General features: G+C 37.1%; 1 protein-coding gene across 3 annotated transcripts in view; it reads right to left on the bottom strand.

Annotated features, from left to right (window-relative positions):
• The window catches only part of LOC138702070 (probetacellulin-like), an 860296-nt gene that overhangs the window by 22983 nt on the left and 811890 nt on the right, over positions 1–25423 (bottom strand). For all 3 annotated transcript variants that reach the window (XM_069829605.1, XM_069829604.1, XM_069829606.1), the window contains one exon: positions 3883–4054. In XM_069829605.1, coding sequence (XP_069685706.1) covers positions 3883–4054 — 172 coding nt within the window. The remainder of the gene's footprint in view (positions 1–3882; positions 4055–25423) is intronic.

Raw genomic sequence — 25423 nt, 5'->3', positions numbered from 1 at the left:
GGATCGAACCCGCAACCTTGGGCATAAAAGGCCAGCGCTATACCAACTCGCCAACCAGGTCGACTGAACGATTTAATATATTTAGTGCCGAGGATAGGGGCATAAAGAGCGATATATCTTAGTCATTTTCACGCCTTCATGGTGTGCTGAATAATCATTCAGGGGAACACTGCCTTTCACCCACAAACGTCACTATGCTCGATTTGTCTCGCATCTTCTAATATTCAATGGAGCTACTAAGAACCTTGGCCTAAATCCCTGCTTCGGATATTTTCTCGACTTAAAATACTGTGGGGGCGTACTGCAAGATTTTTAGAGTTTTTCTCTCTGTCACAGAGGCAGGATAACCCTAATCACGAACTCACTGGCTCCATGAACATAGAACTCAATGAAAGGAGAACCTATCTGTAGGATCCACTGCTGTTCGAGTGCAATTGTGGAAGAATTTGATTCTTAGGCCTGCAACATACTACCTAGGACATTCTGTCTATGTGACGATGATTAAACGTTTTCTTATGAGATTGCAGCAAACTGCATTGGACATTCACTCGTCCGATACAGATGCTTCAGCCTCATAACCAGGCTTCGAGACTTGGGACCCGATACAATAAGTTTACTGTGCTTGTACTATAGGTTGTTGACTCGCTGCAGGTAGTGGAAGGTAGAGATGTGTTGAGGTAACAACGTTGCTATTTAGAACAGAGTACGGTAGTATGGGGAAACACACACATATGGACATTCTGAAAGTAAATATACATTACACAGTGACAATGTTAAAATAATGTGAAAAGCATTTATTCTCCTGTCTTTTATAAGCATTTGTGTTTAATTATACACAGTGTTAATGGTGGAAATAAACATGTAGCAATTTTAATTTCTTCATTTATCCTATTGGTCGTCTTTAGGAAGTGCAGTTACAGTACCGAATTGCAATGTACTACAAGATACATTTTCAGTATCTCAAACGTAAAACTTTTTCAGGTGTCTACCAAACACAGTTTGTACTGTGAAAACATGCGCTCTACGTCGCATGACTTTATAGGAGCAAAACGAAAAAGCCTAACATCATTGCAGTCTCTAAGAGACAGTCCTTCATTCTCGGGTGACTCTATGTCCACTAATTTGCTGTTTATGTTACACAATGTTCCATATCCGTTATTTTTACATAAAATTGATTTCCACTTCTGTTTTACACGTTCAGTAACCGGTGTACTTGGTGTCTCATTAATTCTCTGTGTCATTTCCTCAACTAATTTGAGGGCTTCCGGCATCTCTTGCTCTGATTTTTTTCTAACCGTTAATAGTTTCAGACACAGTTTGAAAATAGGTTTGTATGAATCTTCAAATCCAGAGCGTTTTCCTTTGCGTATTTGTCAGCACCCCCACCCACTGTACGCTTTACCACTATACTCAGTACGCCGTTATGCTGATTTCCCACTGAACTGCTCTATCGGGTCCGAAGTTTCGAAGCCTGCTCATAACAATGTATGTAATCACCGTCACATCGATCGGTCCGAAACAAACCCGTTCTGTCCGAGACGAGTTAAGAGTCCAATCTTTTAAGGATGATAATGGTGATACAGAATTTTTAGTTATTCGCAATTTTTAAAATAGTAGCGCTTTTCTCTACAAATACACAGGATCTGGGTTCGAGACTCAGTACGAAATATTTACCTTTCTGTCCTAAGGACTGAGAAGTACAGCATGTATCCCTTGCATTACGTTTTTCCTCCTAAATATCTGCCTAGAATACCGTGAATGTCTACTGTTGGTTCAAAATTGCCAACACAGGCCAAATGATCCAATCTTTTAACATTGGTGATGATGATTATGAAATGTGCAGTGTATCAATTATTACGATTCAGAAGAATTTGCATTTTTTACTGCAAGTCGAATAATTTCATATTGTAGAAAGTCTTTGAAGGTATGCAATGTTTAATTCGAAATCAATGTCAAGCTTGTTATTAAAACAGTGTAATGAAATACAGAATATTGGAGAGCTTAATGCTAGGTTAAGTAGCGAACTTTCTAGAATCCGACCTACACACGAAAGAACAGGAAACAGTATCACAAATAGAAGGAAATTCTGTATTCATCCCATTCTTCCAGGCCGCACGATGGCTCTGGAGTTTTGAATTGAATTTCTGAAGGGGGATAGTACGACCCAACACTGCGACCTTTCAAGATCTATTGCGCTAATCCTCAACTACTCGGGCTCTGAAGTTTACTCAGCCTTTAACAGAAATTAATACTAGTCTCTCGCACCTTATATTCCTAAATGAATTTTAGCCTATAACGCTTTAAATTACCTCACTTACTTACAAATGCCTTTTAAGGAACCCGGAGGTTCATTGCCGCCCTCACATAAGCCCGCCATCGGTCCCTATTCTGAGCAACATTAATCCAGTCCCTACCATCATATCCCACTTCCCTCAAATTCATTTTAATATTCTCCCACATACGTCCCAGCCTACCCAAAGGTCCTTTTCCCTTCGGTCTCCCAACTAACACTCTATATGTATTTCTGGATTCGCCCATACGTGCTACATGCCCTGCCCATCTCAAACGTCAGAATTTAATGTTCCTAATTATGTTAGGTGAAAAATACAATGCGTGCAGTTCTGTGTTGTGTAACTTTCTCCATTCTCCTGTAACTTCATCCCTCTTAGCTCCAAATATTTCCCTAAGCATCTTATTCTCAAACATCTTAATCTCTTTTCCTCTCTCAAAGTGAGAGTCCAAGTTTCACAACCATACATAACAACCGATAATATAACTACATTATAAATTCAAACTTTCAGCTTTTTTGACAAGATGACAAAAGCTTCTCAACCGAATAATAATCGAATAATAATTTCCTCCCGAGTGTAATTTATATTTGTTGCTTTTCTTCCAAGATATTTTAATGTTTCCACCTTTTCAAAGGATAAACTTCCAATTGTTAAATTTCCATTTCCTAGACTACTATGTTCTGTCACGAGAAATCATATAATTTGTTTTTTTCGGGGTTTCCTTCCAAACCTATCTCCTTACTTGCTTCAAGTAAAATTCCCATGTTATCCCTAATAGTTTGTGAATTTTCTCCTAACATATTCACGTGATCCGCATAAACAAACAGCTGATGTAATCCGTTCAATTCCAAAATCTTTATGTTATCCTGGACTTTCTTAATGACATATTGTAGAGCAAAGTTAAGAAGTAAAGGTGATAGTGCATCTCCTTGCTTTAGCCTGCAGTGAATTGGAAAAGTGTCGGACAGAAACTGGACTGTACGGTCTCAGCTGTACGTTTCACCGAGACACGTTTTAATTAATCGAACTAGTTTCTTGGGAATGTCAACACTTCGCTCGCCTTTTTTGATGCAGCTCATACTTCATGTTGGGTATTTCTGTATCGACCACACTTTGAAAACGGAAGACGCAAGGACCTCACTAGCTCTGAAGATGGCTAATACTAAGCTGAAACTTGTCAGCTAGGTATTTATAAACTTTGTTCACCATTAACACGTGAAACTAATCACCATAAATTATATTTCTAAGTGATATAGTGTTAAAAGTTGTGTAATCAAGATGTATATTTATTTATTTCTTGCTTGATGCATACTATGTCCTCTCTAAATATTGGAAACTTTTTTCAGAACACCCTGTATAGGCGGTTTATTGGATGTATTTCCTGTTTATGTGGTTTAGATGTGTGAAGAGTGGCTTCGTTTTTGATGTAGTTTAAACTGTGTTGTTTCTGGAGCGTCTTCGTAGGTGGAAGATTTGGCGGAGGATATGTTCTTCAAAATGGAACCAGCAGGTAGTTCCGAGTCATAGACAGACATTTGAAACTTCCAAAAAACTACAGCAATGGCCAAGAAGAGAAGACTACTCTACTCACTCGCAGTTGTAGAGCAAGGACTCCCCGATCTTGACTGTGAAGCAGGTGGCCCCGTTGAGGCAGTACCAGGTGGCGTAGGCCGGCGGACAAGCGTACGTGTGGAATGTGATGTTGGGACGCGCCGTGGGGGACGGCGGTCGTGGCTTCGGAGTCGACCGGCTGGAGCATGCCTCTGCAACAGAAGGAAGCACTGAAGAAAACCACGACACATGTACTGTATATTGTGTATTCACTGCTAACTTACAGTATAACAACTAGATTGATTTTAGGTAAAAATATATTTTGCTCCTGAAGAGATAGACTCATTTTAAGCTGTATGAACACATTTCATGGATTGTTTTAAATAATAGTATTAATTAATGGTTAAGTGTGTTTGAGAATAAGGTGCTTAGGAAAATATTTGAGGCTAAGAGGGATGAAGTTACAGGAGAATGGAGAAAAACACAGAACTGCACGCATTGTATTCTTCACCTGACATAGGCTAATTAGGAACATTAAATCCAGACGTTTGAGATGGGCAGGGCATGTAGCACGTATGGGCGAATCCAGAAATGCATATAGAGTGTTAGTTGGGAAGCCGGAGGGAAAAAGACCTTTAGGGAAGCCAAGACGTAGATGGGAAGAAAATATTAAAATGGATTTGAGGGAGGTGGGATATGATGATAGAGAATGGATTAATCTTGCTCAGGATAGGGACCAATGGCGGGCTTATGTGAGGGCGGCAATGAACCTCCGGGTTCCTTAAAAGCCAGTAAGTAAGTAATAGTATTAATTTTATAGAGCCCAAAAATGCATAAGTTGACGTTAAAGCCTATTTTAGCCTATTTCATTTTAAAATGTTAATATAACCTTTCTGTTTTATTTCTTTTTCCTTATGTTGGAATGATTGTTGAAGTCCATTCAGGATCGCTCTTCAAGCGCATGACTCACTGCATAGTGCCATCGTATCGATTCAGCCACAGCATCCAGTTCTGACTGGAGACCTGATCCTCCGCCTGCCTGTGATGTTATTCTGCGGCCTCCTCAGATCGATGGCATTCGTTTGCAATTCATGTACCTGAATCTCCTGCATCCTTAACCAGAAGAACATATTGTCGCAGTGGAATCCACGACTCACCAAGGCGCCATCTATCCGAGGGAGCTACACTACCCCGGTCGCTTGCAGTCCGCTTCGCTGGGTATGTGCTGCTCCCCGAGACAGATGCCGCCTATAGGCAGATCCCGGAAACACGTCCGCCATGTCCTCCTGGTCAACCTGTAAACTATGCTAATGAAGACGAAATGAGTCCGAGGTTCAACGTCGAAAGTTACCCAGAAATTCTGTTTCGAGTGGTTGAAGAAAAACCTCAGAAAAAAACCCCAACCAGGTAACTTGTCCCAACGAGGATTTTAACCAGGACCCGCTCGTTTCACGGTCAAGAAAGCTAACCGTTACTCCACAGCAGTTGACATTGACTAGCCTTACTAATATCCCAAATATGAAAGAGTCGCATGTACAATTTGAGGGGTTTTGCCGGAAAAAGGGCGTGTACGTCAATATGGTGAATTGAGATACAGGCAATCTATGATTTTAAAACGCACCTGAATAAAATGTTATACAGATAGTGAACAAAATTATACATTAAATTAAAAATCTTAGCGAGTATAAATGTTTTGTAGCATTTAGGCAATTTATATTATTAAATTTCCTTCTATTTGTACCATATAAAACTTCGGTCTATACGCCCTTTATCCATATAATGATTTGCTTAGGGGATTTAATGTAGATTTCAGATTTAAATTTCACACGGAATAGAAACAAAGGTAGATTTTATGACATTTATTATCTACTTCTAAAGTAATTTACATTATTTCAGATATACTGAGTAGACATTAAGTACGCAAAGCAAAATCTCTGAATATAAAAGAAAAAGAAAATCTCCATTTTGTGTGAACATAAATAAATAAAATTTATTCTTTGTATAATCCTGATAACAATAAGCCCAAAAATCTGAATATTGTAACAAATCTCTTTATAGAACATAAAATATGTTTCGTAAGTTTGTTTACTCTTTAAGCAAGGACAATAATGAACATAAAAAGCAGTCAAAGGAAACAACTTGACTGACTAAATTGAACTATATATATTTGCTTAGTCTCTACCAAGAGAAAACACACACAGTGCAGTATGCGGTAACGCTCAGCACTAGCTCTACTTGTAGACTGACTGACCAAATCACGCACGCACGCACGCAGCCCTGTCCTGCAGGTATGTACAAGACAATCAAAACAAAATTTCGCTACTATAATTATTCACTACATTTTAAACCGTTTTCCCGAAGAAGGGCGTAGAGGTCTATCCGCCTTTCTTCCGGCAAACCCCTCAATTAATCATTGAAATTAAAAGTTTCAAAGTTACTGATAAATAATTGTAAAATAAACGTACTTCTGTACCGAAACAGCACAATAAACAACAACATTTCAGCTAAAGATCACAGAGAACTTTCATATAGTATACGTGATCCGGTGTGTTCTTCTGAACAAAAGATACATATGTTTTTTGGCATGACATCATCGGTTGGCTGGGACAGATATCAGTCAGTAGAGCACAAAAGCCGGTCTCCCAAGAGGTTGCAGAAGACCACCCACCGGAAGGAAGTGGGGTACAGACCTCTGCCCCGCTGCCGTGTTCTAGTTGACACAATACCGGGCCCGTGTCATCAATACATCGACACGCCATGGCAGCGGGGAGGGGGCCTTGTAAACGTCTATATTCTTACACCGCGTTCCAGAACAAGCCTCAGCAAGAAATGGCGACTAAGCTTACCTAATTAATATTCAGCAGTACACGTTTAATGCAATATTATCACCGATGAAAAATATAAATATCAACAATAACTTGCAAGAATTGAAGAAGCCTTTAACACATTCCGCCTACCGTGGTTAGTACAGTGACCGGGCAAAAGTTCAAGTACATTGGCTGATAACCGTTTTTTTTTCTTCAATACATTCCGTAACTTTAAAGCGAATGTTAGGTAACGCCAAGACAAATCTTTAGATTAATTTCACCAAAATATATCACTATTAGCGTCGTTAAGTAACCTATTATAAAAGTCATAGGATATTAATCGAATCTCTATAATTCCGTGGTATATGATTATGTCTCGAAATTTATCTTTTGAAGAGATGGAGAAGTTCAAATATCTTGGAGCAACAGTAACAAATATAAATGATACTCGGGAGGAAATTAAACACAGAATAAATATGGGAAATGCCTGTTATTCGGTTGAAAAGCTTTTATCATCCAGTCTGCTGTCAAAAAATCTGAAAGTTAGAATTTATAAAACAGTTATATTACCGCTTGTTCTTTATGGTTGTGAAACTTGGACTCTCATTTTGAGAGAGGAACATAGGTTAAGGGTGTTTGAGAGTAAGGTGCTTAGGAAAACATTTGGGGCTTAGAGGGATGAAGTTACAGGAGAATGGAGAAAAACACAGAACTGCACGCATTGTATTCTTCACCTGACGTAATTAGGAACATTAAATCCAGACGTTTGAGATGGGCAGGGCATGTAGCACGTATGGGCGAATCCAGAAATGCATATAGTGTGTTAGTTGGGAGGCCGGAGGGAAAAAGACCTTTAGGGAGGCAGAGACGTAGAGGGGAAGATAATATTAAAATGGATTTGAGGGAGGTGGGATATAATGATAGAGAATGGATTAATCTTGCTCAGGATAGGGACCAATGGCGGGCTTATGTGAGAGCGGCAATGAACCTCCGGGTTCCTTAAAAGCCAGTAAGTAAGTAAGTAAGTATAATTCCGTGAAATGTTTATGCTCTTTGTGATTGTTATTGTGAGCATGGTTGGGATTTTAAGATTTTTTTACTTGGTTAATTAACGACGCTGTATCAACTACGTCGATGGGATTCGTGATAGCGTGATGGTATTGGCCAAGGATTCGTCACAGATTTATTACCTGAAATTCGCCTTACGGTTGGGGAAAACCTCGGAAAAAACCTAACCACGTAATCAGCTCAAGCGGGAATCGAACCCACATTCGAGAACAACTTCGGATGATCGGCAGGCAAAAGCCTCAGTCAACTGAGCTACGCCGGTGGCGTAAGGATGTTTGAGATTTGAAATAAAATCAAATAAAATTTCGATATTTCATTTAATTTCCGTCTTTATGCTTCATGCTCTTTTAACTGTAACAAGATAGAGCCTTCTCTTTAATTAGGTACTTCATAATTGCTTCCTCATTGCACGAGGACTAGCCTAGAGACAAGTGACAGTTGAAACGATTCACACATAAATATGACGGCAATGAGTTTTAAATTGTGATGAACTAATACAGTATTTCTCAACTGTTTTCATGATGAGGTCCCTCTTTTCCTCATATTGATTTAGTGAGGTCCATTCGCGTAAGTGGAGAGGAGAATGTAAAATACTGTATAGTGAAATTTGGTACCGCTGTCAAATTAAGAAGAAAACAATTTAACGCAAAATACATGTTTAAATTTCCATATAACAGCTTTTACAAATTAATACTGTTAAAAATAATATTACTATTATTTTTTCGCGGTTGAAATCTCCCCTCCCCCAGGTTGAGAATTACTGAACTAACGAATAATAAATAAATAATAGGCCTACCTATGAAATTACAGAGAATTGGATTAATTTGCAAATTAATATCATAGTCAAGTTTTTTTTTTTTTTAATTAGACTATATGAAATAAAGTATTTCTGTCTTTATACTTCCCCAGTTTATCTCCAATTGCGTATGAAAAAAGAATCTTAATCAAATTAAAACTATGTTGAATATTTCGTTAAGCTTTTAAATTTACGTTAAAAAGGAATTCATTATGTCACATTCATTTGTTTCCCTTTCCTGTTTTATCACGGCCGACTGGATTTCAAACCAGCCTACATTGTTTTAAACACAATAATTTAAGTCATTCAAGGCCTACTGCAATTAATAGTGTCACCGTATTAACAGAAAATGTAACAAATTTCACCAATATCAAGCGCATATAAGCGTTTTACGTTGAAATAAATCGGGGTAGGCTGTATTGGAGAGAGAACCGCAATTTTTATGCGTAAATACGTCACTGACAGAAATGCTGTTAGGGTAAACATCAGACATGACAATAAAATCTCTTCTTTTCAGATACCCTAAAAACCCGGTATACTTCGCTGTGATGGGACTCTTGCTAGTAGCCATCTTGTATGCATTGAGAGTAAACATGTCGGTTGCTATAGTAACCATCACGCTCTATCGTTTGCTTATACGCCAGCTTCACTGATTAATTCAACTTGTTTATTACTGATTGTTGCTCAATTGAGATTACAAATTGTTTGACAACACTGCGAATGTTCTATCGCTTCGCATTCTCGACTTACACTGTCTCGGCTGCCGCGCCAATTATAGTCGCGACGCTGTTATGACTCCTCCTCTTTGCTTACGCCTTAGGAAGTGAAGGCTCTATAAAGTCTGGGTAGGTGGTATCGTTCGCCATTTTTATTCGTTCGTTGCCGAGCTATCAGACGAGGAATCTATTTGCCGCACCGTTAAACATTATCATGTCGTAGCTCCTATGATAATAAATCAAACGCACTGTAATTCAGCAAATAATTGAGCGGCAAATAACGTCCTCGTGTGCTTTCTGCGAACGCCAACGAAAGAGCCAAAATATCGGGCAATTATATTAAATATTTATCGAGCCTTAGGAAATGCATAACGTCATCATCAGCGAATCACAAGACGCACACTTTTAAATGTAGCCGACCTACAACGTGATTGGCTGCCGGAAATAAGAGCGACGGGACTACAGTACAAATTCCCCCTCCTCGTATCGCTAGATGACGTCACCTACTTCAATTCAAGGTCACATTGGATATATTGATCCTTCGTCTTTCGATCGCCGTTTACTTCATCGGAATATGTCGTGTAGTTTAGAAATTATAGGCGCGACAAAACTGGCCTGAAAATGTGTCGGTCGACTTCCTGGAATGGCATCCTAGTGCTGGACCGAACTAATAGACGTATTCACGAGTAAAGATACGGAACTCCCTGATCAGGAGGTCGGCATGACGGGGGGGGAGAGAGAGAGAGAGAGAGAGAGAGGAAGAGGGAGAAAGAGAGAGAGCGAAATCTCCATTTGTTTGCTGGGAATCGAAGCGTGGTCCGCTAATTCGTACCTCGAAATACCACTATGAAGAAAAAGTTATATAAAAATGACAAGATTGTGTCTTTTATAACAACTGGATTTCAACGTCAGGGCAGGCCCTACCCGGCTTTTGCGTGCTCGGTATGTTAATAACACCCCGAGACCTACATATTTAATACCGACAGGCACAATGACAAGCGTCCACCACAGATGGGTAATCAACAATGGATGTTTCTTACGTAATGGCCAAGACGACGTGAATATGAATGCACGCAAAATATCTTTCCGAGTTCACCGTGACGTGCAAGGACGGAAACCGATCCTCCGAAATCCCGTACTCCAGTTACTTGTCCCATTTCTTGCTGAATTATATTTACATGAACTCACTAGTACTACTCCATTCCCACAAGTACTCTGCAGAAACACGAGGCAATTCAACATTACAGTATCCGAGAAATGACAGTGCTAGATCTACATTTGAGTTGTTTTGTTTCACACATATCCTCATCATATAGTGGATTATATTGACATACCGAGCATAACAAGATGATGATGATAATGATAATAATAATAATAATAATAATAATAATAATAATAATAATAATAATAATAATTTATACTAATAATAAATCTGTAGCCGAAATTTTTCTGGTAATTTTCGATTTTCCAAAAATAATTGGTCCTAACATATATAATTAATCACCCTGAAACCGAAAATCGCTTTTTTGAAATTTTTGTTTGTATGTCTGTCTGTCTGTCTGTCTGTATGTTTGTTACCTTTTCACGCGATAATGGCTGAACGGATTTCGATGAAAATTGGAATATAAATTAAGTTCGTTGTAACTTAGATTTTAGGCTATATGGAATTCAAAATACATTATTTAAAAGGGGGGTTATAATTAAATAAATCGAAATATCTCGCTTATTATTGATTTTTGTGAAAAATGTTACATAACAAAAGTTCCTTTAAAAATAATTTCCGATAAGTTTTATTCCTTGAAAACTTTGATAGGACTGATATTTAATGAGATAAATGAGTTTTAAAATTAGAATAACTGCCATTTAAGGCCGTGTAATGAATTAAAAAACAAATGACTTCGTCTATAAGGGGCCTTGGACAGCAACAATCGAAAGCTATGAAAGACAGCCTACAGATAATGTTTCTGAGTTTGTATGAAGTAATATCGGAAGCTAAATTAACCGATTTGTATAATTAATTATTAATTCACCATTGGAAAGTGTAGTTTATCTAGATGGATATAATGCTATAATGTTATTACAGTAACTTCTGAGTGAATCGAGGACAGGTAAGATTAAAATAGCTTCTTATGCACAGAAAACTTGATAGGGTATTCTGTACATTCGTTTCCTGTATTTCCTAAAATAATTTTTATGACCAAATGAGTGGTCTCTGGATCAAAATGATCGCATTTTAATTATGCAAATACAATTTAAATTAAGTAACATAATAAACGATTTACCCTTATATCAAACACGAATGTTCCCTGGATCAAATGTCCTATTTTAATTATGTAATTACTTTATATTTATTTCTAACGGGTGCAGAGGAGCGCACGGGTACGGCTAGTAATAATAATAATAATAATAATAATAATAATAATAATAAATTAGAATTTTTTATCCTTCACCAGAAGAAGTTTTGGTACACCACAAATGTTTATCCAAAACATCTTCTTCAGTGACATTTCTTCTATGGTCCGTTCTAGGAATATTTAGAGTAGAAAGATGAAATAAGACCTCTGCACAAGTGGTATGTGAGAGGGCTAGGGCCAATGACAGCTTTGGGGGGAGGCATTTGTTGAACGAAGCTACCAATCGCAGAGAGGGAGTTCTATCACAGTATAAGAAGAATCAGTAGGGACAATTCTTGTCGGCTCCTTTGATGTTGTTGGTACTAAATTCAAGCTCAGTAAAGTCCAGTTCTCAATGAATCCAACTATGTCGCCAGTATCAAACCACTATCAAAATATTAGTAAAATATTTATTTAAAATTTATTTTATTGGTCAGTAATACGAATAATCTTGTATGTATATTATCTATCATTAATATTATGTCGCTGGGAAGTCAAAATACTTATATCCATTGTTGACGTTCATGTTCGCACTTCACCGCAACGGACGCCATGATGTATTATGTTGTACTTGGATCAATTTTACCAACATAAGCCTCAAACAGTGACCTGAACGTTAGCGTCAATTACTGAATATTTTCATGATGATTGCATACGGAAGTAATTATTATTATGGTTATATTTCCATTCCTTTGCCTCATGTCTTTAAAATTGTTAAAAGATGAGTAATGAATGTTTTCAGTTAATATTAAATTATGCCAGCCTGTCGTAGATGGAGATCCATCTGGTGGAGGTTCCAGATAATACACCCGGTTTCGTGACATGCGCACTCAGAATTTGTTCCCACGAAATGGCTTAGGTGTCCTTACTGTATGTTCTCTATACTGTGGTTCTATCTGAACTCTCTACCACGAGCATTTTACCCCTTAGCGGCCTCGAGCTGATGCTGCCCGCAGTACACTCCGGCACAGACTCCACCCCATACAACTATAGTCAAACTATATTTCTGACGCCATCCATCCACTGTTCACTTGGTTTTCCTCTTCTTCTCATTCCATCTGCAGTCCACGCCAGCGTCATCTTCGGTATTCTTCCATTTTTTATCCTCTTCTTTTTTCATTTACTTCAATAAAATCCTTTTTACACCCATTTGTATGCATCTGAAGTCTGACTAGTGTAAATATAGTTAGTCGGCGATATATGCAATGGCGGGGGAAAGGAACTGGCCACCCTATTCCATTATCTTCTGGCCTAGTTGCCCCATAAATAATGCCTTTTTGGTATCACTTGTGAGGTTCAGACCTGTCTTCGGACAGTTGACTAAACAATAATTTCTCGAATTATTTGATTTTCAATTTTTTTCCTTCTTGATTTTCTCGCTGCTGTCCGTCTGAAGTCCATTTCAGTAGCCAATAATTTGTTTTCGTGTATTTTGTGTAATGTCCAAGACTCTGTCTCGTATAAAATAACTCAACACTTCGTCCCGATATGGCTTATAAATGAGGGTTTTTGTTTTATTTAAAATGTTCCTACTTCAAAGAACTGAGTTCAATATGCACATTATACTCCTTCCTTCACTTATTATTATTATTTTTTTTTTTTTCAATTTCAGGTACACTCTTCCCATCAGCCATTTTTAATTGGTTATTTCACGACGCTTTATCAACAGCTATGGCTATCTAGCGTCTGAATGAGATGGTGATAACGTCAAAGAAATGATTCCAGGGTCCAGCGCTGAAAGTTACCCAACATTTGCTCTTAATCGGTTGAGAAAAACCCCGGGAAAAACTCAACGAGGTAACTTGTCTCAACCAGGATTTTAACCCGGTCAGGCATGCTAACCGTTACTCCATAACGGTGGACCCCATCAGCTTCTAAAATTGACCCCAAATAGGTCTACTTGAATTTTTTTTACCATTAATAATAATAATAATAATAATAATAATAATAATAATAATAACAATAATAATAATAATAATAATAATAATAATAATAATAATAAAGGTAAAGGTATCCCCGTAACATGCCATGAAGGCACTTGGGAGGCATGGAGGTAGAGCCCCATGCTTTCCATGACCTCGGCACTAGAATGAGGTGGTGTGGTCGGCACCACGCTCTGACCGCCTTTTACCCCCGGGTAAGACCCGGTACTCAATTTTTATAGGAGGCTGAGTGAACCTCGGGGCCGTTCTGAAAGTTTGGTAACGAGAAAAAATCCTGTCACCACCTGGGATCGAACCCCGGACTCTCCAGTCCGTAGCCAGCTGCTCTACCAACTGAGCTACAATAATAATAATAATAATAATAATAATAATAATAATAATAATAATCTGTAACAAATCACTGTAGTTTTTACATAATGTTTATAGAAAAATTTACCAAACAAACCAAGTTTTCTCGAAACTTTTGAAAACGAGATACCTGAAACTACCATTCTGATAGCACGCATTAGTTACAATACATCGTGCCGCAGTTGTACATTAAAATGAGACGTGACTTAGCTAACTGTGTAGCTAAAACGCTAAAGATACTTTTGTCTCCTTCAAACTTAAACACGATCGGTTCCAGTCGGCGTCTGTCCTGGCAGGCGCTCTAACGGCTGGGGAAGCTCACATACGCGACCGGCACATCCGTTATATGGGAGGTCAGCTTTAACAATTAAAGCGCACGCCATCACACCAGAGTCGGCGAGGTGGTTACGAGAATGCAGTACATTAACCACTCTGCTCCATCTCGTTTAACGCCACGACCATTATAACTATGTCACCGTACAGAACGCTGACGTTTTATGTTAAATTTAGAAACAGCTGGTCAACAGAAAAGATGAACATCGAAGCAGGAGTACGATATGAAAGAGTTAAAAGTTTCAAGTATCTGGGCTCCATGGTAACAGAACACACGGAAAAAGAATAAAATTAATCTAGGAAATAAATTCTACAGAGTATTCGCCCCATATTATGAGAAATGGTATTTATCACAAATTTTGAAAGTGCGCTTGCATAAAACTTATTATTGATCTATATGGATCAAAAGCGTGGACCTTGACAGTTAAGTCAGAAAAGCTTCTTATGACTTGGGAGAGAAAAATACTTAGAAGAATTTATGGCCCAATATACCCTATTGATATTTGAATGAAAATGAGTAGTAAAAGGAACTTTTGTTTTGTTGTATTTGTAACTATAACTAGTAAATAACTATTGCTTCTTGACCTTTCATGTTCTCATGTAACTGAGATCCTTAGGCAGAGAGAGAAGATATCCTCGGGGGGGGGGGAGCAGAACAGAATAATACGCTAATTCACAAATACGTATTCTTATAATGAGCCCACACGCATAAAAGGGTCAAATACATACAAATACATAAGGAAAAGATTAAAGTTCATTATATCTTCTGAGGAGGAAAGGAATTGGCCACCCTACCCCATTATTTCCTGGCTTAGTTGCCTCATGAGTGGTGCCTTATTGGTGCCACTTGTGAGGTTCAGACCTGCCTTCAGACAGTTGATTAAACAAATAATACGAAAATGACTCTTGGAGAATCAGAACAAGTAATGAAATTAGAAATAAGTATAAAGCACCAGATAATGTAGCATATATAAAGTTAAAATGGATTGAACATGAACAAAGAATGGATAAAATAATTGTGGAAGAAAAATTAGAGGTTGTAGAAGGAGAGGGAGATTTAGGCTTAGATGGACTGACGACGTGAAAGAAGACTTGAGACAACTGGGAGTGAAAGACGGAGAAATAAGGTTTTTTACCGAGAAAAATGGTGGTCTGTCATCAGGGATGCTGAGGCTAAACCAAAAGGGCTGTAGAGCTAGGATGGTGAGAATTTAGAAACAGCTGACAATATAAAAGTCATTTTTTAATATCTGAATTCCCTTCAAAGTCTGGGACTCGCGGCCCACTCTCTGAAAACTCAAGTTCATTAGGTAAGTGTTTTTTTTTTTACAATTCTTTTATTTTATTTTTCAATTCATATTGGGGTTTGGTTCCGATAAATCAAATACTAAGGTAATGTAGCCTATATATTTTTTTAATTTTCAATCATAAATACTTATCATGTATGAGTATGAAAATTGTTTTACCACTACACTATAAATAATTCAAACAAACATTTCGACTTATGGCATCAACAGGTTTTACATTTCTTTTGCAATTTTGTATATTTAGATATTACCAAGACACTCAGCAATACATCCACCAAACCGAACAATTCAATCAACCAAGCCACACGCTGAATAAAAAATCTAACAGACTTATCCGACACTCAAATGGACCCAGTAATAAAACCAACCCACTCAATAATCAAACCAACAGAGCCACTCAATAATCTAACAATCAAACCAACCGATCCAACAAACCAGTCAGCCAACACACTCAATAATTCACAACATCCAACCAACCAAACAATTCAATCGACCAACACACACAATAAATAAAAAATCTAACAGATCTATCCAACAATCAAATGAACCCAACAATACAACCAACCCACTCAATCAAACCAACCGCTCCACTCAACAATCCAACAAACAACCAACAACGCTATCCAACCCATGCAACAATCCAGTCATCACAATCAACAATAAGTTACATCCAACATTCAACCAACCCAACACTTCAATCAACAAACACAATACTACATCAATTAATCCAACCGACCCAACCAACAATAAAATGGACCCAACAATCCAATCACTCAGCCATCAAACCGATCGATCGACTTAAGAATCCAATCAAGCCGGCCAACAATCCAATCAGCCAATCCATCTACATATCGCAACGATCCGACTTTTGTTCTTGGAATTTTACGTATCGTATGTTTCAGTTAACAGAGTGTTATGGAATGCTCAGGAATTTATTCTGAAATTGCAGCAAAAGAAGTTAATATTTAAAATGTTTGATTTTGAGACTATCCCGTTTTCATAAATGAAAAATATCGAGTATCACAACTAATACTGACGGATATTGTGAGTGATAATCTGCCATTCTAGTTCCACCACCGCGTCTTTGTCGTCGGTTTGTCTCCGAAAGGTAGAAGCGGAATAGAGGGAAGAGACCACAAGCTGAGAAGCGGAGTATTTTGACGCAAGTAGTTCAGATAATATCACCAACCAATTCCACTCTCTATCTTATCCTTCGGAATTGGACGACAAGAATTCGGAGTATCGAACCCCAGAGATACCGGCGGAGGAAGGGTGGAGGGCCAGTAGCTGTCGATACGGTTTGCGGACCGGCCAGGTGATGTGTGTGCCATACGGTCTGCGGATATCTGCTTCGGCCCTCTTCCTTCCAGCTGGCAGTTCGCTTCCCTTCGCTCCCCATTCATGGCCCACTGCTACCAGACACCGACTCAGAACCTGAGTGGGCCAAGTCCAGAAAGAAGCACCTTTTCCCGGAGCACTGACCTTCAGGCCGTCGTTCATAGCAATTTCAAGTTACATTACCGATTCATTTGATTCAGTCACCAGAAGGAAAGGACTGCTATATCTATCCGATCTTATTTTATGCACACGCCTCGCATTTGAAAGAGTTGTTTGAAAAAATATATTTAACTTTCTAGAGCAATGTACGACCAGCACGCACAACATAACTTATAATTTTTTAATTCGTAAAGTTAATTTGAACTACTTTTGATTCAGTGCGTAAATATATACAATTAAAACAGAAGTTTTCGACAGGCCAAACTTATAACTGCATAAAAATCTTAAATGTAATTGTTAATTAATACAGTAAGTTGACTTCCTCTAGTACTGTACCTAGCAGATGCTTGAATGAAGTTCTGAGAGAGGCTAGTTTGAAACATGACCATGAAATAGCTATGCTGTTAACTAAAGGAAACGAAACAAATTTTCGGAAACTGCTCGTTCGAACAAAAATAATAATCACTGGTGAACGTCACTGAACAAGTAATAATACTTTACTATGTTCATGTTATGAATTTTGATAGTAAATTACCTGACTGATTAGTTTCGACGTGGTTTTGCGCCATCCTTATTCAGAGGATGACACAAAGAACTTCGAAACTAGTCAATCAGGTATTTTACCATCAAAATTCATAACATTAATATCGTTCAATAACGTTCATCAGTGATTATTTAAGTGTTAAAAAAGTGTATCCAAGAACGAAAATAAAAGTTAAACTCAGAAGGTTTTGTATTATATTATATTTATTAGCATTTCATGGTATTCATACATTGCTTACAGCTAGAATATGGAACAAGTCAAAAAACTTAATACTATTATAAAGTCTTAATTTATAGTCACTGTCTAGATGAAATATATACAGACGACATTTACAATATTGTTTACTAGTACAACACAAAGTTTTAGTATCAATTTCATGAAGTGTTACTGAATGTCATGAATTCACTTACAGAATAGAAGGCGTGAGAAATTAGGTTTTGAGTTTCATTTTTTATATCGATAGGGAGGTTATTAAAAATTTTCACTGCCATATAACGCACTCCTTTTTGATAGCACGATAGACTTGCCGATGGAGTATGAAAGTCATTTTTGACGTGTATTTATGCTATGAACTGTTCAATTAGTTACAAAGTTTTCACTATTACATACGAGGAAGATTATTAATGAAAAGATATACTGACAAGCCATGGGCATTATTTGTAGTTTTTTTTTTAAATAGTCCTACACGATTCCCAGATTTGGCACCTACTATTATTCTAATTACTCTTTTTTGTAATAGAAATATACTGTTACTATCTGTGGAATTTCCCCAAACTATTATTCAAAACTCATTACCGAGTGGAAGTATGCAAAGTATATTGTTTTTAAGGTATTGATACTTACTATCTTTTGCAGAGATCCAATAGCAAAACAAGCTGAATTTAGTTTGGGGGTAATTTCTTTAATATGATTTTTCCAATTTAACACATTATCGATTTTTAAGCCAAGAAATTTGGTTCTTGTTGTTTCTAATAGGGATCTATTGTTAATTATTGCACTAGAAATTTGTGACGTTGAATTTGGACAGGATTTAAATTGAATTATGTTAGTTTTGTTACAATTTAATACCAATTTATTGACTGAGAATCAGTCACATATTTTGAAGAGAATTTCCTTACAACTTACACTGTCTTGATGGGACATAATGTATCATTTTATATTTCAATTACATTCCTCCATTCAAAGAACAACGTTTTCTTTGCATTTCAAGGACACAACACCCGATAGATTAACAGTTATGGTAAACATTCGCAGAACGCGTTTTCACAGAACATGTGCCACTGTTGCTGCAAGCAAGCTTCTGCACACACCTGTTCAATCCGTCACACACTGCACCGGACCATTGTAATGCAGTCATCAACACAAAACTGATCACCATTTAGGGGTCTAGTTTTATTACGCACTTGTTCTTTATTTCTGTAATTACTACCGGCACTTGTAAGGTGGGTGCATGCACTTCAAGAAATTCCTTCGGTGCGGAATGAAAACAACTTGAACACAGACTTGGAGCGATATGGGCTCTATCTTGATGTAGTATTAATTTAAAATGCAAATGGCATTCTTCTATAAATTCTACTAAAGAGTAATGACACTTACAAAACATTTGTTTCAAGAGATTACAAGATTGCGTGAATATCATGAATAATAATGAAAATTGGGCCACGGATTGAGTTACGAGTTAAATTTAGCTGATAAGACAAAAGTAACAACGTAATACCAACAGCTATGAGAACCGCATAAAACACAGATTGCTGTACTTGCACACTATAAACGAATTTCCAACTACTATGAACAGGAATGCGAAGTCAACACAGAGGCTCCTCACCGTTAATTTTCTGGAACTTCCGAACTTAATAGGTAATTTGTTACAAATCAAAATAAACCAAACCAAACGAAGCTAAACCAAATGGCAGTAGACAGACGTACACGTACAGTCTTAGAAAAAAGTTTAGTCGCACAGATATCTTCAACAAAGAAGATAGATGCATTATTTATGTAGTGTAAAGAGTATCACATAAAAACCTTTATATTTAAATAATTTAAATTCATTTTGTTTTATTAGAATTAATGTCAGATATCATTAAAAGATCTCTGACTTCTTGTGGCCTCCCGTCTCTTTTGGAACCACCAGGTATTAGCCGCGCAGATGGTAAACGACTCGATGGTCTCACCTTAATCCCATGGTCTAGAGGAAAATCTTTAATTTGGGACTCCACTTGCGTTGACACTCTAGCTCCATCTCACTTACCAAATACCTCCAGACGCGCAGCATCTGCTGCTGAATTAGCCGTGAAGAAGAAAGTCAATAAATATGCTCATCTTTTAGACAATTATATCTTTGTCCCATGTGCTGTGGAGACCTTCGTCCTTGGAATCATGACGCTAAAGTTTTGGTATCTCAAATCGGCCAAATTTTGATCTCCATTACTGGTGATCGCCGTTGCACTACTTATTTGCGTCAACGCTTAAGTATTGCTACTCAACGCGGAAATGCAATGAGCGTTTTGGGTACTCTTCCAGAGTCCAGCCCTTTGGACGAACTTTTTCTCCTGTAAAATTTATTATCTCTATGTAAATGTTTATATTTAGTTTTTATATATGTGTAATTGTAACGGTGAAAATATTGTTAAATCATTTTTTTTTCATAAGTGTATATTATTTTGGGAATGTTTTTGTATACGCAAATGCATTATTAATTTGGTTATAACTTTCATATCACCTTTATAAAGGTAAACACACTTTGAAATATTTAAGTGGGAAAATCGTCGTATCTCGGTTATTTTGACAAATTTTATGTACATTTTGAAAATTAAACAAAGTTATTATATTACCTATGTAAGATTTCTGACGTTTCTAAAATGAACTTTAAACATTAATAATTATAAAGTCTGTCTAATAATACGTTTCTGAGATACAGGAATTCTATTCACGTCTACGGAATTACCCCATAAAATATTGCATAACTTACTTACTGGCTTTTAAGGAACCCGGAGGTTCATTGCCGCCCTCACATAAGCCCGCCATTGGTCCCTATCCTGAGCAAGATTAATCCAGTCTCTACCATCATATCCCACCTCCCTCAAATCCATCCCTGCCCATCTCAAACGTCTGGATTTTATGTTCCTAATTATGTCAAGTGAAGAATACAATGCGTGCAGCTCTGCGTTGTGTAGCTTTCTCCATTCTCATGTAACTTCATCCCTCTTAACCCCAAATATTTTCCTAAGAACCTTATTCTCAAACACCCTTAATCTCTGTTCCTCTCTCAAAGTGAGAGTCCAAGTTTCACAACCATACAGAACAACCGGTAATATAACTGTTTTATAAATTCTAACTTTCAGATTTTTTGACAGAAGACTAGATGACAAAAGCTTCTCAACAGAATAATAACATGCATTTCCCATATTTATTCTGCGTTTAATTTCCTCCCGAGTATCATTTATATTTGTTACTGTAGCTCCAAGATATTTGAATTTTTCCACCTCTTCGAAAGATAAATCTCCAATTTTTATATTTCATAATCATATACTTAGTTTTTTCTGGATTTACTTGCAACCCTATCGCTTTACTTGCTTCAACTAGAATTCCCGTGTTTTCCCTAATCGTTTGTGGATTTTCTCCTAGCATATTCACGTCATCCGCTTATACAAGAAGCTGATGTAACCCATTCAACTCCAAACCTTGTCTATTATCCTGAACTTTCCTAATGGCATATTCTAGTGCGAATATTGCAGAACTTAAGTATGAATAGACTGAAGAGTAGTAAATGTAGTAAATTGAGATCAAATCCTTCTTATGTGCTCAGCACTGTACAAAATGAAGATAATAAGACTTAAACAAGACGGCACACGTACGCTTGGTCCGAAAGGAAGGCGAAATGGAGGCTAATTTTTCGTTGGGGATTAAATCGAGATGCGTTAGATTCGCACCACTCTGCCATGTCGCAGGCCAGAGAACGCATCTTTTAACACAAATAACACACAGAACAGATGTACAAGGCCATGTAGCGAAAAGAGCAAATAAATCCACGCTTTGTGTTTGTATCTCACGTGGAGTTCTGAATGGTCTTGGCAGTAGGAAGCAGGGCTGTATCCCATTACATTCCTGACAAATCGGCACGAATCCCTTCAGGGTTGATGAGACGCAATAGCTCAGTGAAACGGACAGGAACACAAGGTGACAGAAGTGGGGCCCACACGTTTCTGTCTCTCCCCAGTTCATTGTATCGAAAAATACCTCTTTACAAGACAGGGATTAGTGAAAACAGCATGTTTGATCAGACGCAAGGGTTGGAATATGTTGTGGGGTACTAACATGCTCTCATCGCATTACGACATATGAGGAACGAAGTTTACGTTATCGGGCTATATAATTTTCACAGTTTATATCATTTACGCCCTGTATGTCACGGATGTAAGAGAAAACCTGTAAATAAACGCTGCTAGTAAAGACAAATGTTGTTGAAGAGATAAAAAAAAATAATATTGTAACTCATTAGTTGCTCCTGAGGAAGTTGGATGTGACCTGATAGATATGTCTTCGCACACAACCAACAAATTATAAGTTTAATCGAAAATGGGAAGATACAATAATAAATAAAAACAACAGACAACTACATCGGAGTCAAAGAAGTCCGTTCTATAATAGTACATTATGCAACGAGCCTATAATGGTAGTAATTAAGACGCGAGTATGTTTATGAAACGAGCGCAAGCTCGTTTCATAATTTTCATACGAGCGTCTTAATTACCATTATAGTCAAGTTTCATACGACTTTTTATGCTCGACCATATTTCTAACTTCAAATTATTCATAAGTATTCATGTTATTCTTATCTGACTGGGGAGCGGAAATGACCTTGTGCAATACCTCGTAAATTGTGAGATGTGCACAGACGCGAAAGTATTGATTTTTTTCCGAGAAACAAATGTCGACATTTACCTTGATATAATCTAGAGAGTAAAATAAACATTAATCTTGATATAACCTTGAAATTGAATTAGACATTACTTTCTCTAATCTCGCGCTAGTTGTCTTTCGATTGCATATCCGAGAATAATCGATACTTGCGCTTTCATATTGCTACAATGGTATATTCTGATTGGTGGAACACCTGAACTTTAATGAATAGGTATACTTTAATGAGGTCCATTAAAGGGCTGCTACCAGGTGTATAATTACTACATTTCGGCATGGTTGAGCATAAAATTAGTTTCTTCTTCTCTTCAGAAAATCTTATGCACATGCTATATAATAATAATAATAATAATAATAATAATAATAATAATAATAATAATAATAATAATAGTTTTATTTATTCTGGCAGAGTTAAGGCCGTGAGACCTTCTTTTCCACTAAACCAGAGGATAAAAAAGGAAATACATGATAATAATATAATATAATATAATATAATATAATCAAAATGACTGCCAACGTAAGTGCTGTAAGAGCCATACCCAGTAGGTCTCAGGACAACTACTACAGGCGATGCCTCAGTGAGATAGAAACCCTTGGACATGTCCTGGGAGCCTGCCCTTATGGTGAATCATTGTGTATACACAGGCACCATGTAATTAGAACTAAATTGGCCGAATCCCTTAGAAAACTAAAATACACCGTCTAGGAAGAACTCATGGAACTGCCAACGATGGTAGTAACAGACGCACTGACATAATCGCCATTATCGAATCCCTGTCTCAGGGTATGATCATCGACCCCACCATCAGGTTTGAAACGTATAAAGGACAGCCTGATGATGTATTTGAGGAGAAACGAGCAATCTACGTTCCAATCATCCCGTATTATAAAGGTTAATATCAACTTCACGATATCAGTGTTACAGGATTGATGTTTGGAGCAAGAGGAACGATACCTAACTTCTCTTCTCAATTCTGTAAGACCCTAGGACTGCAGAAATCTTTTCTAAATGAACTGGCCCTCCTCATAATTAGAGAGTCAGTCAAAATTTACGGAACCACCTATACGGACTCTAATTCAGTATGTTGAAAAAACTAACGCATCATTTTCATTTTTATTTTTCTTATTAGCTTTCATTGGTTCTTTACTTTTTGTAACTTTTCTTATTCTGTTAATTGCCATTGTTTGTTTGTTTACTTGTTTGTCATTTTTCTTACTCTGTTATCTTTCATCGTCTATTTGTTATTTTTTTGTTTTGTATGTTTAATCTAATGGCAGCCTCTAATTTGAGAAAGTTCTGGTAAATAAATAAAATATATCCATGTTTCCTGGACTATGTTGCATATTTTAACATACAGAAATAGACTTTAGGAAAATAATATTTTTTAGATCCAAGATCAATAATTAACATGGTATGACCCATCTACAAACATGTTCAATATTATCTACTGGTTGTGGTAGAGAATTTAGCGGTCTACCTGCTCCAAGATTTGTCGTATCGGTATCCATCTAAAATGTTCGTAGAGGGCACACTTAATTAGCTTGGTGAACGTACTTTCGGTTAACCCTGTACCTGAAACCCAACACGGTTCTGTTGCCTAATCTGCATCGCCCTGGTGGCGCACGAGCGGAAGCACACACTTGGGGGGCAGATCGGTTACCCCACACGATTGTCTCCAGAATGCTGTTCTACGGAAAATTTACCACCCCCGAGGACTCCCATGCTTACATGTCTTATCTTTTTTATTTTTCTCCATGACGAACTACCGGATACGATCAGGAAAGTATGAATTGCCCGTTACATCGACTCATTTTCACCTGTTTATTCTTCAAAGACATCCTAAATTCGTTTAAAAAGGTAAATCTTTAAGAGGAAGGACCTCCAGGAACTCTCTTTTCTAATATTATTTTAAGTAAAGCCTCTATTTCCCTAAAATAATTCCATATCAATGTATGAAGCTTTTTAAATACAACATTTTTATTTTTGCCCTTTATGCTAGTCACAGACAAAAAATTAAAAAAATGCAGTATTAAAAGAAAATGATATATCTGCTCTCAGGAGTATCACAGAATCACAAATCTTATCTGAAATAAAAACTAAAAGACTGCTAATCAATTCTGTTTGATGATTTTTAGAAATTGTAATTTTTGTTTTATTTTTATTTTGCATTTTTATGAACAGAAAGAAAAACTGCACGTCTGCTTTTAACTTATTCTTTAATTTGCAATAATTTGACAATTTCCTCTTACAGAATTATTCATGTATAATGTGAGAATATGCCCTGAAAATGTTATTCACTTATCTTTATTGTTGTCTGAGATATTACATATTAAATGGGGCAATAATTGAAGAGTATAAACAACAAAGATTGGAAGAGCCATGTAAGTGGATGTCAAAACAGATTATATGTGTGACGCCCGATAACTGTAGAACAGCAACCCCATATGTAAAAAAATAAACAAAATGAGATTTCACTTTATCCCTATAAAATAACTCTTTTCGAACCTTCTGCAAATACATCCTATGTCCAGGCATGGATACAAACTTTACAACAAGAGATTCAAATTTAACTACAGAAGCCATATCGATGGTGTAGAACCTTTTGTTTTGCAAATTTGCCGTCACTGAACAGAAACCAAGATGGAGATTTCATTGCAACTAATTAGAAATTCCTCTTTCAGGTATGTAATAAACGATCTTCGCACAAAATAATGTACGATACAAGAGCGGTATGTTTTCTTTCAATTGTCGGAAATTAAAAAAAGCTCAACTACCTTTCGCTTTTTCGAACTTTTCCTCGAACATGAAAACTTCAACATACCGCTCTTGTAACGCATATTACTATTTCGCTTTCCTGTAAAATTGAATATTTTGACATGGTTGCTGTTTATCGATATGTTGAAATTCAAAG

The sequence above is a fragment of the Periplaneta americana genome, chromosome 6 (genome assembly GCF_040183065.1).
Source record: "Periplaneta americana isolate PAMFEO1 chromosome 6, P.americana_PAMFEO1_priV1, whole genome shotgun sequence".
Taxonomy (NCBI): domain Eukaryota; kingdom Metazoa; phylum Arthropoda; class Insecta; order Blattodea; family Blattidae; genus Periplaneta; species Periplaneta americana.
The sequence above is the reverse complement of the archived record's forward strand: the minus strand, read 5'-3'. Positions and strand labels throughout refer to the sequence as shown.